Source organism: Sarcophilus harrisii, chromosome 3, assembly GCF_902635505.1.
Source record: "Sarcophilus harrisii chromosome 3, mSarHar1.11, whole genome shotgun sequence".
Taxonomy (NCBI): domain Eukaryota; kingdom Metazoa; phylum Chordata; class Mammalia; order Dasyuromorphia; family Dasyuridae; genus Sarcophilus; species Sarcophilus harrisii.
The window spans coordinates 256,461,499-256,486,807 of NC_045428.1; the positions used below are offsets into that span (position 1 = coordinate 256,461,499).

Below are 25,309 nucleotides of genomic sequence, written 5' to 3' on the forward strand. Positions count from 1 at the left end.
TCATAATAAATCATATATTTATTATATATTCATCCAAAGTAAACTGGGAAAGGTGCTTCTGGTTAGGGTCTATATAATCTTGTGCTTTGCAGTTTGCACCTATCACTCCTTTACTGAAGGAAGACTCCTTTCCTATTAGGAGTTGCCCTTTTTTAGTGAGATTGTAATAAATCCTTTTTGCTTTTCTACCTTGAGAGTCCCTGATTTTAATTTGAATTGGAGTCATAGCTGTTTCATATAGTTTTGGGAGCTCATCTGGGACATTTCCTGTTCATGGGGTTTTCTCCCATATTAAATCCTGGTGCAGATACTCTCCAGAAAGTTCTCCAATGGTCCCTGGACTTACTATGGGAACTCTCTCTCCAATCAGGTAAATTTCTGAAGAGAGACACTCAGAGAAAGCAAAAATGGAAGTGGGCTAGTGAAAATAGAGGATTAATTCGGCTCAGGAAATAAACCAGCTGAGAAAAATTTGAAATCAGTTAGGTAAATTGTGCATGATACAGGTAGGACAAGAAATTGATGAGGAAAAGAAAGACTCCATACAAGAACTTTTCCTTTGACAAGAAGTGATAAACCACCTGGGTGATTGAGATTAGGTTTGGGAAAATTCTGTAAAAGGCTCCCATTTCCCTTTGATATTGGAAAGCATTAAGTGGTCTGAGTGTGTAAAGGTGCACCCATTTTCCTTTGGTAAGACTGGATGAGTCCTCCATCAAAGAAGATAAGATACTGTGAACCTTGGGAAAGGAATAATATAAGCTAATTGGTTCTAAAAACCTATTGTCCCAGGAAAGATAGCCCTTTAGGAAGAATTGGGATGAAGTATCAAAATGTATAAATTAAATATTATAGTTTTGTTTGGGGAGGTGCTGCCAAGGGCTGGGCGTACATTCAAAGGAGCCATTAATATCCAGCTTCTGAGCTCCTAATGCTTTAGCTCCAGAACTCCCCTCCTTCCTTCCACCCCAAGATGGGGCTGAGAATGAGAGTTTGATTGATTTAGAAAAGCTGTGTGTGTGTGTGTATGTGTGTGTGTCTGTATTTTGTCTTCTGTATTTCAGTTAGCCTAATTTCAAAGGAAAAGATCTGGCTATTAAAACAACTTGTTTTGTATGTAATTGGATTTATGCAAATAGTTTTTAGCTATAGAGAAAGGACTAGTTCTGAGTTAGGGAAAGTTTTAACTGCCATATCAAAAAGAAAAAAAAAACCTGACATATTTCTGTGGACCTAGAACTGGCCAATTTGGATCTCTAGAAATAGTCAAAATTATAAAACTGCAAAAACATGTTAGCACATTCTAGGCTTTTTGAGTTTTAAGATGCTTAGTACTATCTCTTAGATAACTTGAGTTAATCTATTGTATTTTTAAGTAGGCCTAATTTACTGAGGGCCTGAATCTGAGGTTGATAGAAAAACTGCAAAAGGAAAAAAAAGTCCTCTGGGATTTTTCATGCTTCTCTTCCTTGAAGAGGCTTGTGGAATCTGTCCTAGCTAGACTGATGTCCCTCTCTGGCCTAGATTCTTATGATATTTGCGCTGGTGCCCCAACATCTTTGACCTGGTGGGCATGGAGGATGGGCTACTCACTGGCTCACAAATATGCAGCTTGAAACTTGGGTCCTTTCTCTGACTTTCTCCTCCAGGTCCTAAAGTCCACTAATCTCTTAAAGTCTTGTAGATGGACTTGAATTTGGGGTTATGTGTGTTTAAACTGGAATTATGATTCTGAGATTATATGAGGTAATTTCTATTAACTAATTCATGCTAAAATTGTGAACTTGTTTATTCTTCTATATGATTTTAGAAATATGTTGTGATGCCAGAGAAACTGAGCAAGATAGAGATTAGAGAGTATTTAATAATTTATTAAATGGAGAAATATACTGGGATTAAATTGGATCCATGGTTTGGTTCCAGGGCTGAATGAGACTATCATCTCCAAGAATCCAGCAAACAATGTGAATTCTCAATGACATATATACACGTGGCTCAGATGCAGAGGGTAGATTGAGGTAGGGGGCAGAGTCAGAGTGCTGAGAGCAGGAAAGGGACTCTGACAGGACTGGGTGAACCTCTGGAGAGAGGGATGACATAATCAGGGGGAGGTACTCAAAACAAAGTTTTTGTTTTTACTATAGTCCAGCTCTCCAACAGTCTGAGGGACAGTGAACTGATCCCCTATTTAAAAAGTTTGAGGACCCCTGTGACTTACACCTTAGGCTATAATCATTCCCTCATAATGTTTGATGGGATAAAGGTCTTTATCCATTTTAGACATCCTTAGAATATCAAGAGCCTTTCCAGTACCTCCCATTATACCATCCTAGTTGCCTCCCTCCATTAGGTCATCCCCATCCAGGTACATTCCCCATTATGTCATTGTTCTTGTTACCCTATAAAAGAATCTTGTATCTGACATTCATGGCTGGATTCTTTGAGACGATAGTCTCATTCAGCCTGGGACCAAACCATTTGCTCCCAATACATCTCTCCTTTTGTTGTACCATAGTTCCCTTTTGATGTCCTGACCTAGTTTCCCTAGTTGTCCTATTTAGTTAATCAGGTTATAACCTTTCCCTCTTAATATTTGATGAGATAAAGGTCTACCTCAGTTGCTCTGCCCCAAAACTCCAGGATATAATCATTCCTTATTAAATGGTTGATGAGATAAAGGTTTTATATTTTTAGGTTATAATTATTCCTTCTTAATGTTTGACTGGATAAAAGTTTATCCATTTTAGATGTCATTAGAATATCAGAACCTCTCTAGTACCTCCCTCCATTGTGTCATCCTAGGTGCCTCCCCCCCCATTAGGTTATCCCCATCCAGGTACCACCCCCATTATGTTATTCTTGTTATCCTATAAAAGAGTCTCGCTGTCTAATGCTCAAGGCTGGATTCTTTTGAGATGATAATCTTGTCCAGTCCTGGGACCAAGATCCATTTGGTCCCAGTATATCTCTCCATTTAATAAACTGTTAAATTGTTCTCTAATCTCTGTCTTGCTCAGTTTCTCCAGCATTACACATTAAATAAATTATTAAATTGTTCTCTAATCTCTATCTTGCTCAATTTCTCTGGCATTACATTCTGAACCTTAAGGTTTGTTTTGCTTTCTTCCTTTAATAAAAAAGAAACAAGAAAATTTGGTGTATAGGCATATGTGTAATTCAAAACAAATTGTATCTGAAAAATGTGTAATATGTGTAAAGATATTGAGAAGGTTCCCTCCAGAGAGAGGGAACCTGGCTCCAAAATATTCAAGTTAGGTTTTAATGAAATGACACCAGAGGGGAAACTGAGATATAGTGGACCATTTGATAGGATGGGCTCAGTTTTCACCTGAACTCTGCCGCTTTAGGAAGAGTTATTGAAATAACATTGGAACAAACTGTATGTAAGTATGGATTGGTAGAGACTATTGATTCTGATACAGGAACATATTTTACTTCTAAAGTTTTTTAGGAAATAAGGAAGAAGGATTGCAAATTGAATGCTAATCCTATACATTTGGTCATCTGGCCTCATCAGGAAATAAATCACGTTCTTTGGAAACAGATTATCAAATTGATGTTAGAGACTACATTGCCATAGATCAAATGTTTGCCTATTGCTTTGTTAAAAAATTAGAACTGTCCCCAGAAGTGATCTGTGATTTTCCCCATGTGTGGTTCAGAAATGGTGAGGGGTCACCATTTAATAAAAAAAGCTAGAGAGATCTCTAGAAGCAAAGCAAAGTTTATTATACATTCTCCCAAGAAGGGCGTCCCACCCGTCCAAGCAGAGGATCAAAGGGAGGAAGCACCTTCTGGGGCAGGGTTAACACTTTAATCCCTAATGCAAATACCTCCTCCCATCACTGACCCTCATCCTCATTGAGAGTCTCACATTGTAAACAGGGGAACTACCCAAGAAATTGAACTTGACCAATAAGTCATAGTTGCCCATATTTGATTGAAATAGGGAGAAAATGATGTCATGGGAGGATAGTAGGAAAGGGAATTAGGTATGCCCTTGGATCAATGCTCAGTCTTTCAGGCCTACTCAGACTCTGAAGTAGATGAAGCCTTACTCGATTTTTACAACTGTCTTGAAAGATCTCACCTCATCTTCTTCCCCCATATGATATTGCTATATTTTTATTTGGGAGGAGAAAGGGAAAAATTCTTTTTTGAAATAAAGGATAAGTTTTTAAGGAATTATATACTGGCAGTGTCCTCATTCCTTTTAGCTCTTAGGAAGCAAGGATTCCTAGCCCAAAAAAACATCTTTGAAATTTGCCATTCCAGGGGAGTGGGTGCTTACTAAGTCTTGGAAGAAGTAGAGTGGGAAGGACTTTACTTTACAGATGACTGAGACTACAGTCTGGAGGCTGAGAATACCAGGGTTAAAGGACCTGTGGAGGCACCTTAAAATTGGTCTTTTAAGGAAAATTTATAACCTCTAAAATTGCCTTTGCAATTAGGAATGTTTTGGTGGGAGGGTAGATTAACTGTGCTTAGAAGAATTTTAACAATGTTGGCACTGTACTTGCTGTTCATATTTCCAGAAAAGTTTACAGAGACTCTTAGATTAGAGGAAGATAAATTGACATCTTTTAGGATGAAGAATTATTATTGTTAATTCTGATAGGGTTCTTTAATATTAGATTAGGACAGTATATTCTATATTCTATGCCAGTTTTAATTGTTATATTGAGACATTTTAAAACAGTTCCCATTGTTTAGGGAGATTCTGAGAACAATGGTCTATGTCTTTGCCCCTTTTAACATGGTTAATACCTAAACATGTTTCGATATAGATTGGTTATTGAGCATCTTAAAGTAAAATGATTTGTGTAATGTTGAATTTAAAACCCATTTGCTCAGATATGAAGAAAAGCTGTGAATTTTCTAGGATAAATCTTTTACTGTTATCAATGTAAGATTATAGTTAATACTTATTTATGATATGTGATCCTTTAGAACTAAATTCATCTGAAGTTTTAAGTAGTGAAACTTGTTATTTGAGATAAAATCCCTTGAGAGTGTAGCAGATATTATTTGGAGTTTTGAATTCAGATATTATTGTCTGATGGATCATCAAGCCAGTAATCTACCATCTGAAAATAATATGTCACAAGTTACTCAGAGGAATGGGATCCTGAATTATTACAGGTTGACAGTAATATCTGGGCAAGAGTTGGGAGAACAACCTTGACTTCCGCTTAAGGTGAGCTCCTTCTGACTTAGTTTTCCGATGGTGTTCCTTTGAATAAAAACCCACCTGATTATTCCTAAGTCTGGTTATACTTAATGTGTACCATTAGCTAAGAATGCTTTATTACATCATATATGTGCTCTTAGACTGAGGCCTGAAGGACCATTTTTGATGCTATTTTAATCAGGCCCCTGCTTTTTCCTCTTATAGCAAATTTCTTTAATCAGGGCAAGTAGTCAGGAGAAGCCATGAGCACAGTTTCAAGTATAAGATCTTGCAGTTTCCTATCAGAAAATATGTGGTCATTATATCCTAAATAAATAGGTAAGTGAGTATTTAACCTAGTCATCTATTTGTTGCTAGATGCATGTCTGTTTGTTTGTTTGTTTTTTTTTTTTAGCATTTTTGTTGTTGCTGACTTTCCTAATAGGCATCTTTATTTGTGAAGTTATCTATTCTAATTACTGGGGACACAAATGGTTGGAGTGATAGATGTCCCCAGATGGAAGTTGGAGGTACAGTTCCCCAATTTGCATGCTGAGTAGGCTCATTAGACTCCAGGCTATGGTTGAAATAATTCCTAACCAGACACCAAAGGCACTGGATTTGTTAGCAGACCAGACCACTGAGACTAGAGAAGCAGTACTCCAGCACAGATTGGTATTAGACTACTTGTTGGTTGAAGAATGTAGAGTTTGTGGGAAATTAAATTTTTGCTGCATGAAAATTTATGATAATGGACAGGTTGTGAAAGATAAGGTAAAGTAAGAGATATTTAATGGGTAAAGAGTTTGTTATTTATTAGTATTCTTTTGTTTGTGGGATAGATTACACCCCTCTCCCCCCCCAGATAAGGGGAGAATAGTTGGAGTGGGGTTAGGGGATTCTGACTATGGTCTGTATAATCTTGTGTTTTGTACCTTGTACTTTTTACTCCTTTTCTGAAGACACCTTGTCTCTTAGGAGTTGCCCTTATATTGGAGCCTAATAAATTTTGTTTTTCTACTTGAGAATCTCTGATTTTAATTTGGGTTGGGATGATAGCTGTCCCACACACCTTTAAAAGGGCAGGGCTAAAAGTGGAATCCTCTGAACAGGAGGACTGAATCACTAGACAATAATATTCCATAACATTCATATACCATAACTTATTTAGCCATTCTCCAACTGATGGGCATCCACTCAGTTTCCAATTTCTTGCCACTACAAAAAGGGCTGCCACAAACATTTTTGCATATATGGATTCTTTTCCCTCCGTTAAGATCTCTTTGGGATATAATCCCAGTAGTAGCACTGCTGGATCAAAGGGTATGCACAGTTTGATAACTTTTTGAGCATAGTTCCAAACTACTCTCCAGAATGGTTGTTTCCGTTCACAGTTCTATCAACAATGTATCAGTGTCCCAGTTTTCCCACATCCCCTCCAACCTTTGTCATTATCTTTTCCTGTCATCTTAGCCAATCAGTGATGTAGTGGTATTTTAGAGTTGTCTTAATTTTCATTTCTCTGATCAAAAGTAATTTGGAGCATCTTTTCATATGACTACAAATAGTTTCAATTTCTTCATCTGAAAATTGTTCATTTTTTTTTTTTGAACATTTATCAATGGCTTGAACTATTATAAATTTGAGTCAATTCTCTATATATTTTAGAAATGAGGCCTTTATCAGAACCTTTGAATTACATAATATTTTTAATGGTTTTTAAAAGTTTTTAAACAAACCTGCTATTTAATGAGTATAGGAAATCCCAGTGAGGAACTCCTTTTGCTAAAGGTCCTCTACTTTGTAGCTTAAAAAGTTCACTTAAAGAGCTTAAAGGGCAGCAGAGAGGTCAAAATGGCTTGCTCAAGATCAAACTGCCAAAAGATATTAGAGGAAGAACTTGAAACCTGATATCCTTGACTTGGAAGTCAAATCGTCTTAAAAGCATTTCTTCTGACACTACTCATCATACATACTATCTCTCAAGGCATTTAATAAGTTTCTTTGCTGGAAACTCAATAAAATTAGATCTTTGGCAGCAAAAAGTGGCATTAAGGGAGACCCTGAATGACAATAAAGAATCTGGAAGAGCACTGATAGGATTACCTTGGCCCTAAGTGGTCATTTTGATCTCAAGTAAGCCTTGTTGAATACTGTACATTGACAAAATCATTATGATCTCAGTAAACTGTATCCAATTAGAAAGTCAAGTCATCAAGTCAATCTCCCCATCCCACTCCCTCAACCCTCTTCCAAGTTATATTTCCTCTATAGAAGAACCTAACTGAACCTCACTAGTTTTCTAAGTCCTTTTTGGCATTAGTCTGCCTACTAAGTGTCATACTGACTAATATCTATTAACAACCCAACTTCTTTTTAGGAGTTTAGTTTAGCTGCCAGTCAATGGCATAATCTTACACTTGCAAAGCCTTAAGGGTGTCTTTTAGGCTCCTTGTTAATTGCTAAAATCCTTTTCCTTGCTGAAAACCTTCATGGATTTAGCCTGCTCTTAGGAGCATAATAAAATCTTTGTCCCTTGATTTGAGGAAGTTTTAAGTCTACAGATTCTTTTGAGATGTCCATAACATTGGCCAATAATCCCAACATAATTTTAGGGCATCACCCCTGTACCTCAGTACCTTTATCATTAAAGAAAATAGAGGAGTTTGAGCATTCTTTATATGGATGGATATTTAATCTGACCATTTTCTTGGCTGAATTTTATAGCCAATGAGTTCTGTGTAAGGGCTTTTTGTATGTTTATTTGATTTTCCTTTTATAACAGCTAACATATTTAAAAAATAAACTACATTCTTTAATTTTGGTGGAGATTTTTAACTCTACCTAATCATGTCAATTCAGGTGAACAAACATCAAATAATTTTGTCTTTTCCATTAAACAATCATTTACTAATAATGGATAGTGGTATACAAATTACCTAAGTATTACTTGAGCAGAATAATAGAAAACAGTCCCAAATAAACCAGAAAATAGGAAATAGGAAAAGGAAAAATAAACTAGAGGTTTCTCTTCCATTAACCATATCTGCTTAGAATATTTTAAGAAATCATAAAAGGCTTTTTATGTTTATATTTTCTTGAGCCAAAGGGGAAATTTTTTAAAAAAGGGGGTTCTATAAGGTTCCTCAACTGCAAGAAGCCTCAAGTTCATTACACTAGAAATATTATGCCAAACTCCAAGGAAAGTTGGCAAAAATAAGCATAATATAAATGCTTCAAAGGTTATCATATAAGTCAATTCAATATTTAATTTAATTATAACAATTAAGTCAGAGAGGTTTAAAAATTTCTAAGGAGATTTGGTTAGAGGTAAGTAATTGATTAAGCCAGAGGGGTTAAAAGTTTCTAAGGAGATTTTTTTCTTTTCTCAACAAATAAAGATAGGCAGTTCCTCAGATATCTCTGGGCCATTAAACAATTGGTCAGTTTTTTTTTTTTCTTCTTTTCTTTCTAAGCAGTTGAACAAGGGCCAAAAGAGATTACCTCATGTATTTATTCTGAGAAGTCCTCAGTTTCCCCATTTCACTCAGTACCAACATGAAGTTCAGTCAACTAATCAACACATATTTATTAATCACCAGAAATATTCCAGGTGCTATTCTATGCCTTGGTGATACAAAAGTATAAATGGAACAGAATTTGGCCTCAAAGAGCTTACAGTCTTTTAGGAGAAACAACATAGGTATATACAAAATAAACTACAAGGTCTTTGGGGCACTAGTGGGAATTAAGAAAAGCTTCAAAAAGATAATGCTTAAATTAAGTCTTGAAATAACCTAAGTATTCTAAGAGGCAGAGGTGAGAAGGGACACAATGTTAGATCTGTGAGAAAATGCTAAGATACAAAACTGAGGGGGAAAGGGAAGGTAATGAGTTGTTATTAAGGTTCTACTATGTGCTAGGTACCATGCTAAGTGCTTTATAACATCAACTTCATTTGATTTGCACAACAACCCCGTTATTTGACACTATTTGACATTGACATTGATCCCCATTTAACAGATGGTGAATGGATCACACAGCCAGTAAATAAATACCTTGGATTGAGTTTGAATTTAGGATTTCTTGACTCCAGATCCAGTGCTCCATCTACTATGTTATCTTGTTGGGAACTGTAGTGCTTTAGATGAGGAATAGTTTTAAAGTCTTTTTGCACTATAGATTAAATGAAAAGAAATAATATTCAATTATGAAGGAAAGTTAAAATGGGTCAGCTTGTGACCCTTTTTAAATGCCAAAGAATTTTGTTTCTTGAAGTAATTAAAAGACATTGGAGATTATTGAGTAAGATGTGACATAGTTCGTATTCCTGTAACATCTATAGTACTGGCTTGAAATGTATATAGAATACAAATAATGATTAGAAGAAAAAATGTATATTATATTATTTTGTCAACTGAATTAGCTTCTCAGCAATATAAGTTTTGAATTTGTAAAACTTGATCATGGAGAATAGAATTTATTTTCTAACTCGGTTAGTGTAGATGGCTTATAATAAGTCTCACAGTGGGATAATTGAGTTATGCATTCATATCTATTTGAAAAAGAAAAAAGCTTGCTGTGACTTGATTCTCTGTTGAAATTTGAACCACTATTCATATTCTGTTTGATTTGGTTTAAAAATAAAAATGTCATTTTCTTCTAGATTCAATGTTTTGTTTCCAAATGATCTAATAACAGCTACCTTCCAGTTTGATATTAAGTGTGGATGATGAATGATACAATGAATAAATGAAAAAACTCACATTTATTATGTTCTTTCTATGTGTCTGGCCCTGTCCTAGGCACAGTGGATACAAATGCAAAAAATAAGCAGTCCCTGCCCTTATGGAATATATATTCTAATAGAGCAGGGGTCCTCAAACTACAGCCTGTGGGCCAAATGCGGCAGCTGAGGACGATTATTCCCCCTCACCCAGGGCTATGAAGTTTCTGTATTTAAAGGCCCACAAAACAAAGTTTTTGTTTTTACTATAGTCTGGCCTTCCAACAGTCCGAGGGACAGTGAACTGGCCCCCTATTTAAAAAGTTTGAGAACCCCTGAAATAGGGGAAGGCAGCACATAGGTAGACAATAGTAGACAATAAAAGGTTGAAGGCAAGAGAGGGTTTCTGGAGTTTAGACATATTTTATTTAGACATGTTTCATTCTGATGAAGGCATGATATTCTAGTAGCCAAGGATTGTATGTTTGAACACATCTGCATTTTAGTTAAGTGAATTCAAATTAAATATTAGTTCTATTGTTATTGGCTTTGTAGAAGAAAATGATATGTTAATTTAGCTAGGCTTTTTTTTTAATCTTATATATAATAATAAGTCATTATTATACCACTTGTTTTTGAGGAAATGTTTTATGGAAGAATCTAATTAATTACACAAGTTTTTCAGAACATAGAACAAGTAGGATTAGTGTTAAGTCTATATAGATATGACTTATTTTTCTCCTGTCCTCTTGATCCTGGTGATTTGTTCCCATAGCCACTCTTGCCTTGCTCATTACTATATTCAGTCCTTCAGTTCTGAGTATTATTTCAGTTTGATTTTCTATCTTATGATCAAGTGTAGGTTTCTACACTAAGTTCACAGGAGTATTTGATTTCTGAGAGAAATAAGATTTCCAAGAACTCTGTTCTAAAGCAAGACTTTGGAAGGAATGGAACCTTTATGTTAAAACACACACACATACACACACACACACACACACACACATACACATACAAACACACACACATATACACACACACTACAATTCACATAACCTTGATTAAATTGTAAAATTTTAATAATGTGGAAGGTGAATGCTCATAAAGCAATATCTAAATTTATAGATAGTGATCTCTGCTAAATGCATCGTTATGATATGGAAGTGAGATGTAAAGCAAGTAATAATAATATGTCAAGAACCCATAACTTCATTAGTGTGCATATTTTCTCTATTAACATAGAGATTTGTATTAGTGAAAAAATTTATGAATTTCTGTGTCAGAAAAAAAATATCACCACTAGATGGCTAAACTTAACATCATAGATTTGGAAAGAACCACAAGGGACATCTAATCCAACCTATTCATTTTATAGATGAAGTAACTAAGACCCAGGAAGATTAAGGAAATGACCAAAGTCATTTGAAATCAAATATTAAATATGAGATTTGAGTAGAGGCTGACTGACTAGAGTTACTGCTTTGCCCTATAACAGAGATGGAGAAACACTAATCATTTCTAAATGAACTCCAGTTAATATGAGAAGAATCAGAACAATAATACCATAAATACAGTTTTTAATAGCTTGAGGATGGAAATTACCTGGTTGTGTTGCGATATCTTATGTACTTTTTAAATGTCATTTTTCTTTTGTTTGTTTGTTTCACAGTGAAAACAAAGCTATTGGATTTCTTTTCTCTTTCCTCCTCCCTTTATATATGCTTGCTGATCTATATCCATATTAGGAACTCTTAAACTGGGAATTTTCTATATGAACAAAACCAAAGAAAAGTAAATTGGACAGAAGATAATAAACTCATTATAATATTTTCTATATTCAAACTTTTTTTTTGTCAATACATGAGACTCTTCCTATTACTAACAGAGATGATTGTCTCAACCTCCACTTAAGGTATATAAACATTTAATGTATGTTTCAACAAAGGGTTTATAGTATTTTAAAAAATTTCTATATCTGTATATCACTAAACTGACTACTCTAAGCCTAGCATTATTTTTTCTCATTGAAATAGATTTATTAGAAAATTTGTGTAGATCTATTTGTTTTCTGTTGTCAGATAGCACAGTCATTTCTGCCCTTGGGATTAATATATTTCAAGAAAATAAAAGATTTCAGGAACTACTGAAATTGGTGAAATTGGTGGCTATATCTGTTCTCCAGAGACTAATAATAATGAGATCTTTTATTTCACTCATCACTCATCACTCATCACTCACATAATTTTACTACTTGTTATAATTCAGAAAGTAAGTACATCTCTTAATTCTGATTCATAGAATTGGATAACCACACAATTGAATTATAAAATATGTCCCAGACTTTGCTTTTCCCTTTTTCCCTAACCCCAATCTCAGAGTAGTAAAGTTTAGCTTTATTCGCCTTTCATAATTTTTTTTCACTTTTTAAGTTTATATTATTTCTGAATCCATTTTCCCTTTTCCTTTATCAAAATTGTACTCTTTCTATAGTTCCTTTACTCCATACTCCTGTATTCGCCCTTTTTTCCAAGGGTCATAAAAGACAACTCCCAGAATGGAGAATAGAAAGGAAAGAAAGGAGGAAGGAAGGAAAGAAGGAAAAGAGGAAAGTAGGAAAGGAGGAAGGCAAAGAAAGATGACAAGTGAAGAAGAAGACAGAAAGAGAAAGAGAGAGAGGAAAGGATGAGACAGACTGAAAAGAGAAAGAGAGAGAGAGTAAGTTTAGTGATATACAGAAATAAATTTTTAAATACACTGTAAGACTTTTGATGGGACTAAAATTATTGTTTTCCTATATCTCTGGTGTTGAAGCATATATTTAATATTTATACTACTAAGTGGAGGTTGAAACAATCATCTGGGTTAGTAATAGGGAGAGTCTGATGCACTAACAAAAAAAAAAAAGAGCTTGAATTTACAAAATATTATAATGAGTTTATTAGCTTCTGTCTAATTTACTTTTCTTTGTATAGCATCTTTGGTTTTGTTCATGTAGAAAACTCCTAGCTTAGAAGTTCCTTTTGTGGATATAGACCAGCAAGAATATATAAAATTATATAAATATAAAAAGGGATAAATATAAAATTACTAAATTATTTTAAGTAAGATTTTTATTGGATCCAAAAATAAGGTTTGATGTATTCAGAGTATATTATACACATGTAAAGGATATGAATTTTATAAATAGCAATTAAAATATTATCATTTATGAATTATAATGTAGTTTAATGATTACCGTGACTGTAGAAATGTCACATTTTCTTTATTTTAACCCTAAACTAATGTTAGGTCATCATTTAAATTGAAGAAGAAAGAATGTATGGTTTGGATCCAATGCACAAAAAAAAATTATGATATTATACTTTTAGCACTTTATAAAAATGAACAAGCTTTTTAAGAACTGTCATTAAAACTAAAAAAAAAAAAATATTAAATGTCTAAGGCCAGATTTAAGCTCAGGTCTTCCTGACTTCAGGGCTGGTGCTCTAGCTACTGTACCACCTAGCTACCCTGCTGAAGATACTTTCAAGAGAGGTACATTGAATATATTTTTGACTGGACTCATGAAGTTATCCTATTATCCTGGAAACTAATTTGGAATGATTGAAGAAAATAACAACTAAGCTATTTATTTCCTTTGAATGAATGATCTTACCATAAAAATCTATAATATTGCAAAATAACAGTATTTGTAATAGCAGATACCTAGATACAAACTTTCCCATACTTTTGAAAATGACTAAACTCACTGTACTATAATAATGCAATTAAATATTATTATACAGTAAAAAATTTATGATTATCAATCAACTAGCATTTATTATTTACTATATGAAAATCACATTGTTAAACAGTAGAGATACAAAGAAATGTCTTATCTGTACTTTTTAAAACATGAATCCTATTCTTTAATGAGCTCACATTCCAATGGCAAAGACAACATGCAAGTAATTATCTATACATAAGTATGTCCATGTAGATGAATCATATAAAATGTGAAAAATTCAGATAGGCATTATAATACTGAAATTAATTGATATAAGGTACAATTAAGTAGATTAGAAAAAAAGGAAACCAAAAAAATTACATAGTGATTCTGAGAAAGAGATAATGAAACATTTTCTTTATAATGAAGAGGCAAATGTATATACAGATTGAGTTACCGTATAAGTATTTTATTTTGTCTTAACTGCCTTTTTGGGGCAGGTTTTGATTTTTGAGGAAGTGAGAAAGGGATAAATCACTGACAAAAACCCAAAGTCATAACAGTCAAAATTTTATGAAATGAAAAAAAGCAAAAAAGTTGTCATCGTGTAATACTCATTTTGTTATGTTTTTTGTCTTTCAGTGTCTATTTCCTTAAAATTAGGCAGTTGAAAAGATTATTTATCATTGAATACATTTTAAACTTTAAAAAGAACTTAATTCATATTTTTAATGAAGATTGTTTTCTCCTTGTTTTCATTTTTAAAAATTAAACAATCATATAGTAAGTAGGTTTTTTTCCAGTTTTTAATAATGAATATTTCTTGAAATTTTATTTTTGAGAAGATTCTGTTTTTTTGCCTCTATGGAGACAGAGAAAAATTTGTCAGCATCTTAGTTATCTGCTTTATTTTTCTGGTCTGTGAATTAGATCAGGTTAGGGATGGGTTGGGGGAATGAGGTGAGGAGAAAATGCATAGTCCTCTTCAAAGGACTCTAGAATTCCTTATTGCAAGGATAAACTTTATTTACTATGCTTTACTAATTATGTCTACACTTCTATGTGGATCTCCAAACACTATATAAATATGGTAAGGAACTAATTGTTACACATAGGGCAGTACTGCAAAAACAGAACACTTTATAAATCCATGTCTACTTTGTGCCTAGATAGCATGCATTTCCCAGTGCCATGGAAACAATAAAACTTGAAATTCAGTGTAGTGTATAATGGTGAATTTTAAGTCAGAGAGCCTGATTTCAACCCCTTACTTACTGACTGTGATATTTTAGGACAAGAGACTAAGTTTTCCTAGACCTCATTTCCTTCATCTATTAAAAACAAAAACAAAGAAACAAATCAAAAAACTGTACTCATTTCTGTAGCTCCTTCCAGTTCTGAATCTAGGATCTTTGAGTTTACTTTTCAAAGTATTTTTCCATTTCTCAATTTTCCTCCCTCCTGATTGATTTGTCCTTGGAAGTTCTTATACTAGTTGTGTCTATCCTCTCTCCCCAAAAGAAAAGGAATGTGATATTGTAAAATAAACTAATACTAATCTAATAGTCATTTAAAGAACAATTTTTTTTACACCTCAGTTCTTTTAAAGAACTTCACTAAGTGGAATGAAGCAATTGAAAAGTTAATTCTTTTTTATTTATTTATTTATTTTTATTTAATAGCCTTTTATTTACAGGTTATATGTATGGGTAACTTTACAGTATTAACAATTGCCAAACTTCTTGTTCCAGTTTTTCACCTCTTACCCTGCCCCCCACCCCTTCCCCCAGATGGCAGGATGATCAGTAGATGTTAAATATATTAAAATATAAATTAGATACACAATAAGTATACATGACCAAACCGTTATTTTGCTGTACAAAAAGAATCAGACTCTGAAATATTGTACAATTAGCTTGTGAAGGAAATAAAAAATGCAGGTGGGCATAAATATAGGGATTGGGAATTCAATGTAATGGTTTCAAAAGTTAATTCTTTTGGATTCCAAATAACTCGGCAATTAAAGCAAAAGATTAAAATGATTGTGAACACATTAAAAAACCTTTTTTGAGGCTCAAGCAAAATAATGTAGGTGAACATCTGTGTGTGAATGTTTGTGAGTTTGTGTGCATGCTTATGTTGGTGGATTTTAAATAAATTTTAAAGCTCTTTATGTCAGTGATTATGATTACTACTCTTATGGTGAGTCCATTTACTTGTCAGAAATACAGAGACTTAGGTAGGCAGTAAATAGTTCAAGATTGCCTGGTATTTGGCATATCAGCTTTTGTAATTCCTTTGAATTTGGTCTAGATCTCAGCTGTTTTATCTCAAGGAATATAGGAATATAAGCAGAATATAAGTTTTTTGAAAACAAAAACTCTCTTCACCCATTTCTCTCTATGTCCTTAGGCGTGTCACAATACTTAGCACATTGCACATTTCTTTTAACTAGACCTATTATTTCACTGCCTGATTGGCTTCTGCTTTGTACTCCATAGTTTTAAATAATGCATGGGCCACTTAAAAACTAATTTATTTAAGGTCACATATCTAATATACCTCTGATATGGGATAAGAACCAGGTTTAGACTTTAAAGCACTTTCTATATGCTATACTACTGAATTGATTTGAGTTGAGATTGAGAAGTTAGCTCTAGCATAGTTTGAGGAAATTGGATAAAAGATTGAAACTTTCAGAGCCAGCTCAAGATTTCTGAATATTTTAGTTAGCTTTGAGTAGTACAATATTTCAACAAATTTTCTTTTATCATGGCTATGACAATTCCCTTAAGGAGTATGGGTCAAAACCTATCTCACTTTATGTTGTTACTGGTCATGTTCTCATATAAATCATCAACAGTGCATGAGTAGTATTTTCTGTAGGTCTTTTAAGATCCTGTGGGTACCAATGTAGTTCGTGTGTTTAACTCTGGATGTTGTTTATGACTGTCACAAAGTAACTCCTCCAAATTTATATTCAACTCTGACATAGCCTGGAATTATTCTCTTTTCTTTTATTTTTCTCTAAATCCAAATCCAATCAGTTATCTCACCTATGTTCAAACAAACCACTGCCTACAGATGTAGATATTAGTGGCTTTTTTTTAAGTAAAATAAAACACCAGGAATTTCATATAATATTCATATGAATCAGTATGTCAGGATTACAGAGAAAATTTCTCCAACTTTGGAGGGACTTTTAAATGTAAATTATACTGAATTAGATTGATTTGTAAACATCTGGGATATTCATTGCTACAATGTAATTACTAAAACAAAATAAAAATAACAACCCCCAGTTTGGATAAGATTATCAGCATCACTTCTGAGATCCAGAAACAAAGTTTTGTGTTTTTAATTTCCTATGTTGGAATAAATTTGTAATAACCTTATCCATAAAGGTTTTCTGAAAATTTTATAAAATATCTTCAGTGCTGAAGAAATAAATATATTAAGCATACTGTGATCTTTGCAAACTGCCAATCAGGGTAAGAATATTTTAAATAAGAAATTTACATAATCAATCAAGGCCATTATAAAATTGGAGGAACAGTAAGAAGCTTCCTTCAGGCTAAGCAACATCACAAAGCTTTATTGAAGTTAACTTCTTTGATCGCAGTATCTCCACAGATTGGAATTTTCTTGGAGAGATGTTATATTTTTGTTCTTATTCTTTTATTAAAAAAAAGTAGGAAGAGAAAAATTAGATAACCTATGTTGCAACTAGATCGTTCCATTCTGAATTCCACCAAAATATATCTAAACATGGGTTTGTCTTCAAGGATCTGTGATTTTCTAAATCTGGATATTCTTTCCATCAGTGCTATTCCATCTCCTTTACACCTTGTTAGATGATATTCATAATTGCTTAACATTTTCTTTACTCAGTTTGTTACTTGGTGAGCACTATCTTTTAGTGAAGAGCTTTAATCAACTTTAAGTTATTCTTTAGAAGAAAGACTCATTATGCAAAGCTTTTATCAGATTGGTAGGGTGAGCATAGCTTTTTAGATTTTAAAATCATTTCCCTACTGTGATGACAGATTAGAATAGGAACTTCATTTAGTGAATGTGTCATTCTTTGAAGAATATCTTGAATTGAATATGTATGCATGTATACATACATTCACACACACACACACACACACACATATATATAGCATAATATGTACATATTACATAGATATATCAATATACGAAGGTGTGTTTCACAGTGGACAGAACATCAGCTCTGTTGTCAGGAAGACCTGAGTTCAAATTCAGCTTCAGACTCTAGCTTTGTGGCCCTGGGCAAACCACTTAACTCAAGAAAATGGCAAACAATTCTAGGAACTTTGCCAAGAAAACTTAAAATGGGTCATGAAGAATCAGAAATGACTAAAGCAACTGAACAACACCAATATATCTATATTATATATGTTGTTATATTTCAATAGGAATAAATGAAGAATCAGATTGATACCTAACAGATTTAAAATGTCTAAAGTGGCTTGATGTGTTAATACCTATAAAGATTGTGTGCTTTCTGAAACTAGGAATTGAAGATTCTATTTCCTTTGAATCTTCTCTTACCACTTAGTATATTAATTAATTCATAGTAAGCTTCCAGTAAATGTTAATTGCCCAAATGAAATGATAGCTTTTCTTTCCTTCCTCCTTCCTTCCCTCTCTTCTTCCTTCCTTCCCTCCTCCCTCTTTCTTTTCCTCCTTCCTCCCTTGCTCCTTCCTTTCTTCTTTCCTTTCTACCTTCCTTCCTTCTTTTTATGAGAAATATGCTTTATCTCTCCTTTTCTTTTATTTCTCCCTCCTTCCCTCCATTCCCTCTCTCCCTTCCTTCCTCCTTCTGTCCCTTCCTCCCTCCCTCCCTCTCTTCCCTCTCTCTCCTTCTCTCCCTTCCTCCCTCCCTCTCTTTCTCCTTCTTTCCCTTCCTCCCTCCCTCCTTCCTTCTCTTCCCTCCTTCCTTCCTTTCTCTCCTTCCCTTCCTTCTTCTCTCCCTTTATTTCCTCCTTTCCTCCACTTCCTCCCTCCCTCCTTCCCTCCCTTCCTTCCTTCCTTCCTTCCTTCCTTCCTTCCTTCCTTCCTTCCGTGATTTCCTGGATCTGGATATTCTATTCACTAGTGCTAATCCATCTCTTCTACACTTTGTTAGATGATGTTCATAATGGCTTAACATTTTTTCTTAATATTTCTTTCTTTTTCTCTCTCTCTTTCCTTCTTTCTCTCTTTCTGTCTTTTTCTCTCTTCCTTCCTTCCTTTTTCTTTCTTTCTCTTTTTTCTCTCTTCCCTTCCCTTCTTTCATACGTGCCATCTTTCATTTTTCTTACTTTTTTGTGATCTAATAGTCTGAAATACCTGATTTGGGATTTATTAGCATATACTATTGCTTTCTCGTTGCTTTTATACACGAGTACTTTTTTTTATTTTCTTTTGGTTTTAAGTGTAAGGTTATGGCAACATAATTGTTTATTTTTCTCATCTGAAATCTAAGGGGATTGAGACATTTGTTATATCCTACAGAATAACACATCTCTTGTTAAATATATAAGTAATTATGAATGTGGCATCTGGATTGGAGTTAGAATATTGTGGCGTTATCTATCTTTAGATGGGCTTTTAAAAATATTGTAAGCTCTTTAACACGTGAAAATTCTTTGAAAATTGTATTATATTTCATTTCAAAAGATATTATTAAAATAGCATTTATACATTTTCTTCATTGTAAAAGGTTTTTGATCACTTTTAAATCTCCAATAAATTTTTTCTTTTTAATGGTGACATTCAAGTGTGCACTAATTTTTTTTCTTTCTTCTTTACTTCTTTCTTTCTTTTTTTAAATTAGATGAATTCAGCAACCCTAAACTTGTTATCTCTACTATGGATAGCACTGGGGCTAAAAACACTGGTTTTAGTTTTACTCTTAAGCAAACACAAGGTATGTGACTTTCTGTTTATATTCTGATACTATAAAGTCATTTATTTCATAAATTAGGATATACAAAATGTATAAAATAAATTAGGAAATATAAAATGTCTTTGCTAAGTATATGATAAATGCAAAGATTAATGTTGAAAAATTTGACCTATAAAACAAATTTCTCCAAAGGGAAAGAAAAGCACAGAAGTTTTGACTCTTGTTTATTACATTAGTAACACTGCATTTTCTATAGCAATGAAGAGTGACATTTGGGATTTTTGAAATATTAAGTATAGGGATGCTGCCATAGAAGTTTATACATAAGGAAGGCTAAAGTGGGTGGAAAGATTTGGAAAAAAGCAGTTAGCTTCATTCTAAAAAGCAATTTTAATTATTAAGACAGTTATACATTAAATTGTTTTTGTTAGATTCCATATGCAGGAACTGGATATTACCAGATAATAATATCACATTAGAATTAAAATAGAATTTTGAGTCATAAAAGCTATTTAATTTTTAATTAAAAAATTCAAGATTTCATACAATTAGAGTTTATTTAAATCAGCTAATAGCAAATATTTATTAAGAGTGAATTTGCAAGCCAATAAAATTGGGGGAAAAGATATAAATAGATTTGTTTTGACATACACATGTATGTGTGTTCGTGTATACATATATATCCACTGTTTTTTTTTTTTTTTACTTAATACCTTAAATAGTGAGTTAATTCAAAGTTTTTGTTTTCAGTAGACAGAAAGATCATTTAGTGAGTTTTTTTAAACTACATGCATATTTTAATTTACATACATAAACTTATCACTGTTTTAATACCAGAAATTTAAAAATTTTCTTTAAATTCGAGCAAATTTCATTTAAGATAGTTTCTGTACAAATGTCATAGAAGTACTTGAATTTTATTAAAGGAGGTAATATATTTTTTATTGTAATTTTCAAAATTAGATTTTTAATTTAAATAGAAATAATCATATTTTTCATTTATAGGCAAAACCAAATAAGGCTATTTTTGTCATTCAGATTTTAATAGTATTGAAATATACATTTTAAGGCATTATGATAATTATGATTTACATTTTTGCCTTCTTATGTTGCTTATTTATATGTTGCCAAGTTGTGTCCTATTGATTTCTTTAATTTCTACTGTATCTAAGGGATAAAAAAGTTTTCATTTCATCATTTCAGGGGTATTGTGCAGTTTAGCATGCATTGCTGGCAGAAATATTAAAGCTGCAAAGGAGCTATTGTTTCCATTCTTACATTTGTATGGCACTGCAACATGAGAGTTAATATTCTTTCCCAACTTATCTGATGAAATATTGAGGCCTACAATAATGCTCTTACTTCTTTTATGAGACATGCTATGGATAGCATGGATAGATGGATAGAATATTAATCTCAAGTTTAGAAAGACTAAGATTTAAGTCCTGCTTCTGACATATTTTGATCTCAAACTAGTCATTTAAATTCTCATTTCTCTGGGAAACAATCTAAGGTATAAATTTCAGAGGAGATGCTGTAGAATATTGGTAGAAACAATTTCCTGAATTCCTGGAATTCCCTATTCCAAAGAAATTAAATATTCAAGGTCTATCTGAAAAAATAAATGATAGAGAAATTTTGTTCCCCATATTTAAGTTGCTGCTAGATTTGTTGTTCAACATTTATTGGACATTATTAGAATATCCATCAGTAATGTTTCAACTTGAGTCTTACCTATTTTTAACTAAACAAACTTTGTTTTAAGGTTTTTTCTGAGTTAAAGGAAGTGCCCTGACATGCTAAACTAGACTGTTTTGGAAAAGACTCAATATTGGTGCCTTTTAAACATTGCAGAATGGTACAACTGTGTAAAAGTCTATGCAATTGCAGTCAGCAAAAAAGTAATCACAGTAGGTGAGTCTTCTGGATCAAAGGCATGTTGGAGGTTGTTAAATTTTCTTTATGAAAAATACCTCAGAAATCTCTAAACACTATAAAACAGGACTTGATTTATTCTTTCATTGATTGTCTATACTCATGTGGAAAATGTTGATGGTAAAATAAAATATTGTAGTGAATTGTGCTTGTTGTTAAACATTTACCAGCATGCCCCTCCCATATTTGTTTTGAATATAAAAATCATATACGATAGCAGCATTTTTGCTATCAAGATCAGATAAATTAGTCTTTTTTTGGAGTGACACTTGAAGCAAATCTAACTTCTTTGTATCTTCCTAATACTCTAATGTTTCACACTGTAATAAAACAATTATTCACATGAATTGGGAAAAAAAGTTAGCACATATACTGTTCATGACACTAAGTTCTTTCCAAAGCAGCTTGGACAAAACCTAAGCTCAGAGAACCTTGCTTTGAATTCCTGCTTTGCTACTTTGTATGAGACTTTGAGCAACCCAAATAATGTCACTAGGCCTCATCAAATGAAAGATTTGGCCTAAAGAAATTTGAGGATAAAGACTGTTTTTACTTCTGTCTGTAATTTTGGCTTTTAGCACAGTGCTAGACATATTAGGTGCTTAATAAATGCCTACTTACTAAATGATTGATCTTCAAAGTTTTGAATCCTAGAATTTTATAAATTCAGATTTCTTTCCATTTATTTTTTACAACACTATTGAATATGAATAAGAAGAAAACATCCCCTACTTATATACCAGCTGTCAAAATTTGTTGTTTTTGAAAAATTTCCATTTTAAGACACCAATCATTCCTTCCTTTTTTTTTTTTTTTAAGGGAAAAAATACTTCTACTTCCTTTAAAAGTCCTAAAGATTGTTAAATAGTTAATATTGCTTCAAAGTAATTCAATAGATATTTGTTTAGCACTTGCTAGGGTGTTGAAATATTCATGCATCTATTTCATAGATGTTTTGGTATATTGCCTTTTAGATTTTGCATAAATGTCATGACAAATTGTTTTCAACTCACTGGAGAATGTTGTCAGTCAAAATATTGATTAATTGCTTGCTGGTGCACTGGAATAGTGGCTTCAAAGATCAGAGGAATGAAAGGGTTATGTGTAAAAGGTATTACTATGGTAAAATTGACAAGCCTTGGCAAAAAATTTGATATAGGGAGTAAGAGATAAGTGAGGAGTTAAGGATGACACTTAGATTGTGACCTTGAAGCTGAGAAGATGAGCTGCTTTAATCAATAATATGAAAGCTTTAAAATATGGAACAATTTACAAATTTGGGTGCTATCTTTGTTGTTTTCATATCCCTTTGCTAGAAAGGCAAAAAATTTCCTTTAATTCCCCCTAAATTCCCTTAATTCTAGGAAGCATAAAACCTGAGAAGATACCTTTGATTAGTTTTGTTAATTAATAGAAAAAGGCCTGCTTCTGACATCACTTATCAATAAGGACCCACTTTTCAGGGGTTTGCAAAGAATGAATTATGGTTCTCTGCTGCAGTGCATAGTAGAAAGACTTGGTTTTTTTCCCCCTTTTTCCTCATGTCTTAACCTTCAGTTCTTTAGTTTATTCCTTCTGACAAAGTCCTCTTCCATATTGTTCCTTGCATCTTAAAATATCGTTTTTATGGATCAATCTTGTTCCTGGTTAAATATAGGCAGCAATTATATTTGGGATAATGGCCAATTTTCAATATAGCTTATTTAGATTTTTTTTGTCCTAAGTTGTTGGTCCACTATATGTTCTATTGTTTCATTGTGATTCATTTGTTGTTTTCTTGGCAAAGATATTTTAGTAGTCTCCTATCTTGTTCTTCAGTTTATTTATACAGATCAGAAAACTGAGGAAAACAGAGTTAATTACTTGCTTTGTATCTAAGGCTGGATTTGAATTCAGGTCTTTTTGACTCTAGGATTCCTTCTCCATCTTTTGTGAAATCTAGTTAGGCTTGATCAATAAGTGTAGGCTTTGTAAAGATAAACCTTCTGTAATTTCTGGTGTTGATGATCTAGTCCTGAATTGTCATTATAATCATTGCAGTGTTTGTGTGTATGTGTTTGTATTTATGTTTGTGTTTTTGTATATATATTTACATACTTTTACACTTACATATATATATATATATATATATATATATATATATATATGTAAGATACATATCTTTCTATTGCTCTTTCAGGATGATGAGAGTTGTGTTTCTATTATTATTGATTTTTTTTTTTTTTGTTAGAATACTTTCCAAAGCTATTATGGTCCATTCTATAGTTGCAGTGAGCATATTAAAATTAAGATTGTATAAGTAGTAGTTGCTTGAAACAAGTTGCTCTAATTTATCTTTGATTTCAGAATGCCATTGAGTTTGTTACAAAAATTATCTTTAGCATTTCATTTGTACTAAACCTCATGACTACTCTTTTTTTTCTGATTGGAGTGAGAAAATCATGAATTACAAAATTTCCACTTAAGGAGGGGGTTCAGAACAGATATGTCATTTTCCATGTGGCTACACTACTTTGGGACTTTGCTGACTTTTCTACCATGCACATCATATAGCTCCCCCCACCCCTCTTTCAGCTTTCTTAAACTTGTCTTACACTATTGGATTGTAATCTCCTTGAGGGTAGGAACTAAAAATACTAAAGTATTTTTGGATATCATTGTTATCTTTCAATTTAATTTGACCTCCAGATTCAAACTCAAATGTCTCTATTTTCCTTTACCTATAATAAAAGAATTACATTTATTAAGTCCAAATAATATTTTGATATAATTAAAGAAAAATTTCATTAGAATTATCTATATATATGTGTGTGTGTGTGTGTGTGTGTGTGTGTATGTGTGTGTGTAAATAATATGTATTTATGTACATATACAGGGGGTTCCAAAGGCCTTACTGCAATTTTAAAGTCTTAAAGCTAGGATAATATTTATATGCTACTACTCCTATAAATTACTTTTATTTAGGAAATATGATAACTGATTAAGCTGAGCAGAACCATCATATACTTAAACTATCTCAATGGAAAAAAAAGCCACATTGTATATCAATTGTGCTTGGCATTGTCATGTTGACAATAGCTTTTTAAAGAGAGAACAACTTTTTATCTGTACATAAATACTCAAGTATTTTCACTATATGTGAATTATTTTTATATATTTGCAACATGTGAACAAGTCATAAGTATAGGATTGATCTACAGGTTTTTTGATAATCACTAAAGAGGTTTCAGATATTCCAGTGTTTTTGAGAGATTTGCTTAATAATGATCAAATCGCTAATAGTTTACTCTTTTTAAACCTAGAAATTTTGGGTTCAGCATTTTTGTAACTTGAACAATATCTTGATTACTTATAAACATCTATAAATTATTTGTGCATGTATATGTGTGTGTATTACAAGCAAGCTGTGAATAATTTATATAAATACATAAACACTTTATTGTACTCTATTTGGGTAATTACTGAAGATCTTAGATTTTAGTAATATATTGTACTTTCTATTAAGGATGTGATCTGACATAAAAATGAAAGGAAGCTGATAAGTGCCTTGGAGTATCTCTGTGAAGAATTAGAATCAATAATTATGGGATTTCCCTAGTTCTATAATTTTCTAGTTTTTAAATGAAGCTACTAGAAGTAATTTTTTTATTTATCTTGATTAATGCCATTTTTCTGGGAGATTATCCATAAAATATTTATAAGGGGCAAAAAATAAAATTTATGAGAAGTAGATCAACACAACCTTGTAAAAAATTCCCTATTCTTGTGTCTCTTCCTTAATCCTTTCTTCCTCTCCATTTTTACTTTTTCCTTGCCACAAATGTGAATGACATACAT

The 25,309-nt window shown here is 32.7% G+C and overlaps 1 protein-coding gene across 1 annotated transcript in view; it reads left to right on the forward strand.

Annotated features, from left to right (window-relative positions):
• The window catches only part of CFAP47 (cilia and flagella associated protein 47), a 759,462-nt gene that overhangs the window by 572,222 nt on the left and 161,931 nt on the right, over nt 1–25,309 (forward strand). The window contains exon 57 of the mRNA XM_031959439.1: nt 19,466–19,558. Within this exon, the coding sequence (XP_031815299.1) occupies nt 19,466–19,558 (93 nt within the window). The remainder of the gene's footprint in view (nt 1–19,465; nt 19,559–25,309) is intronic.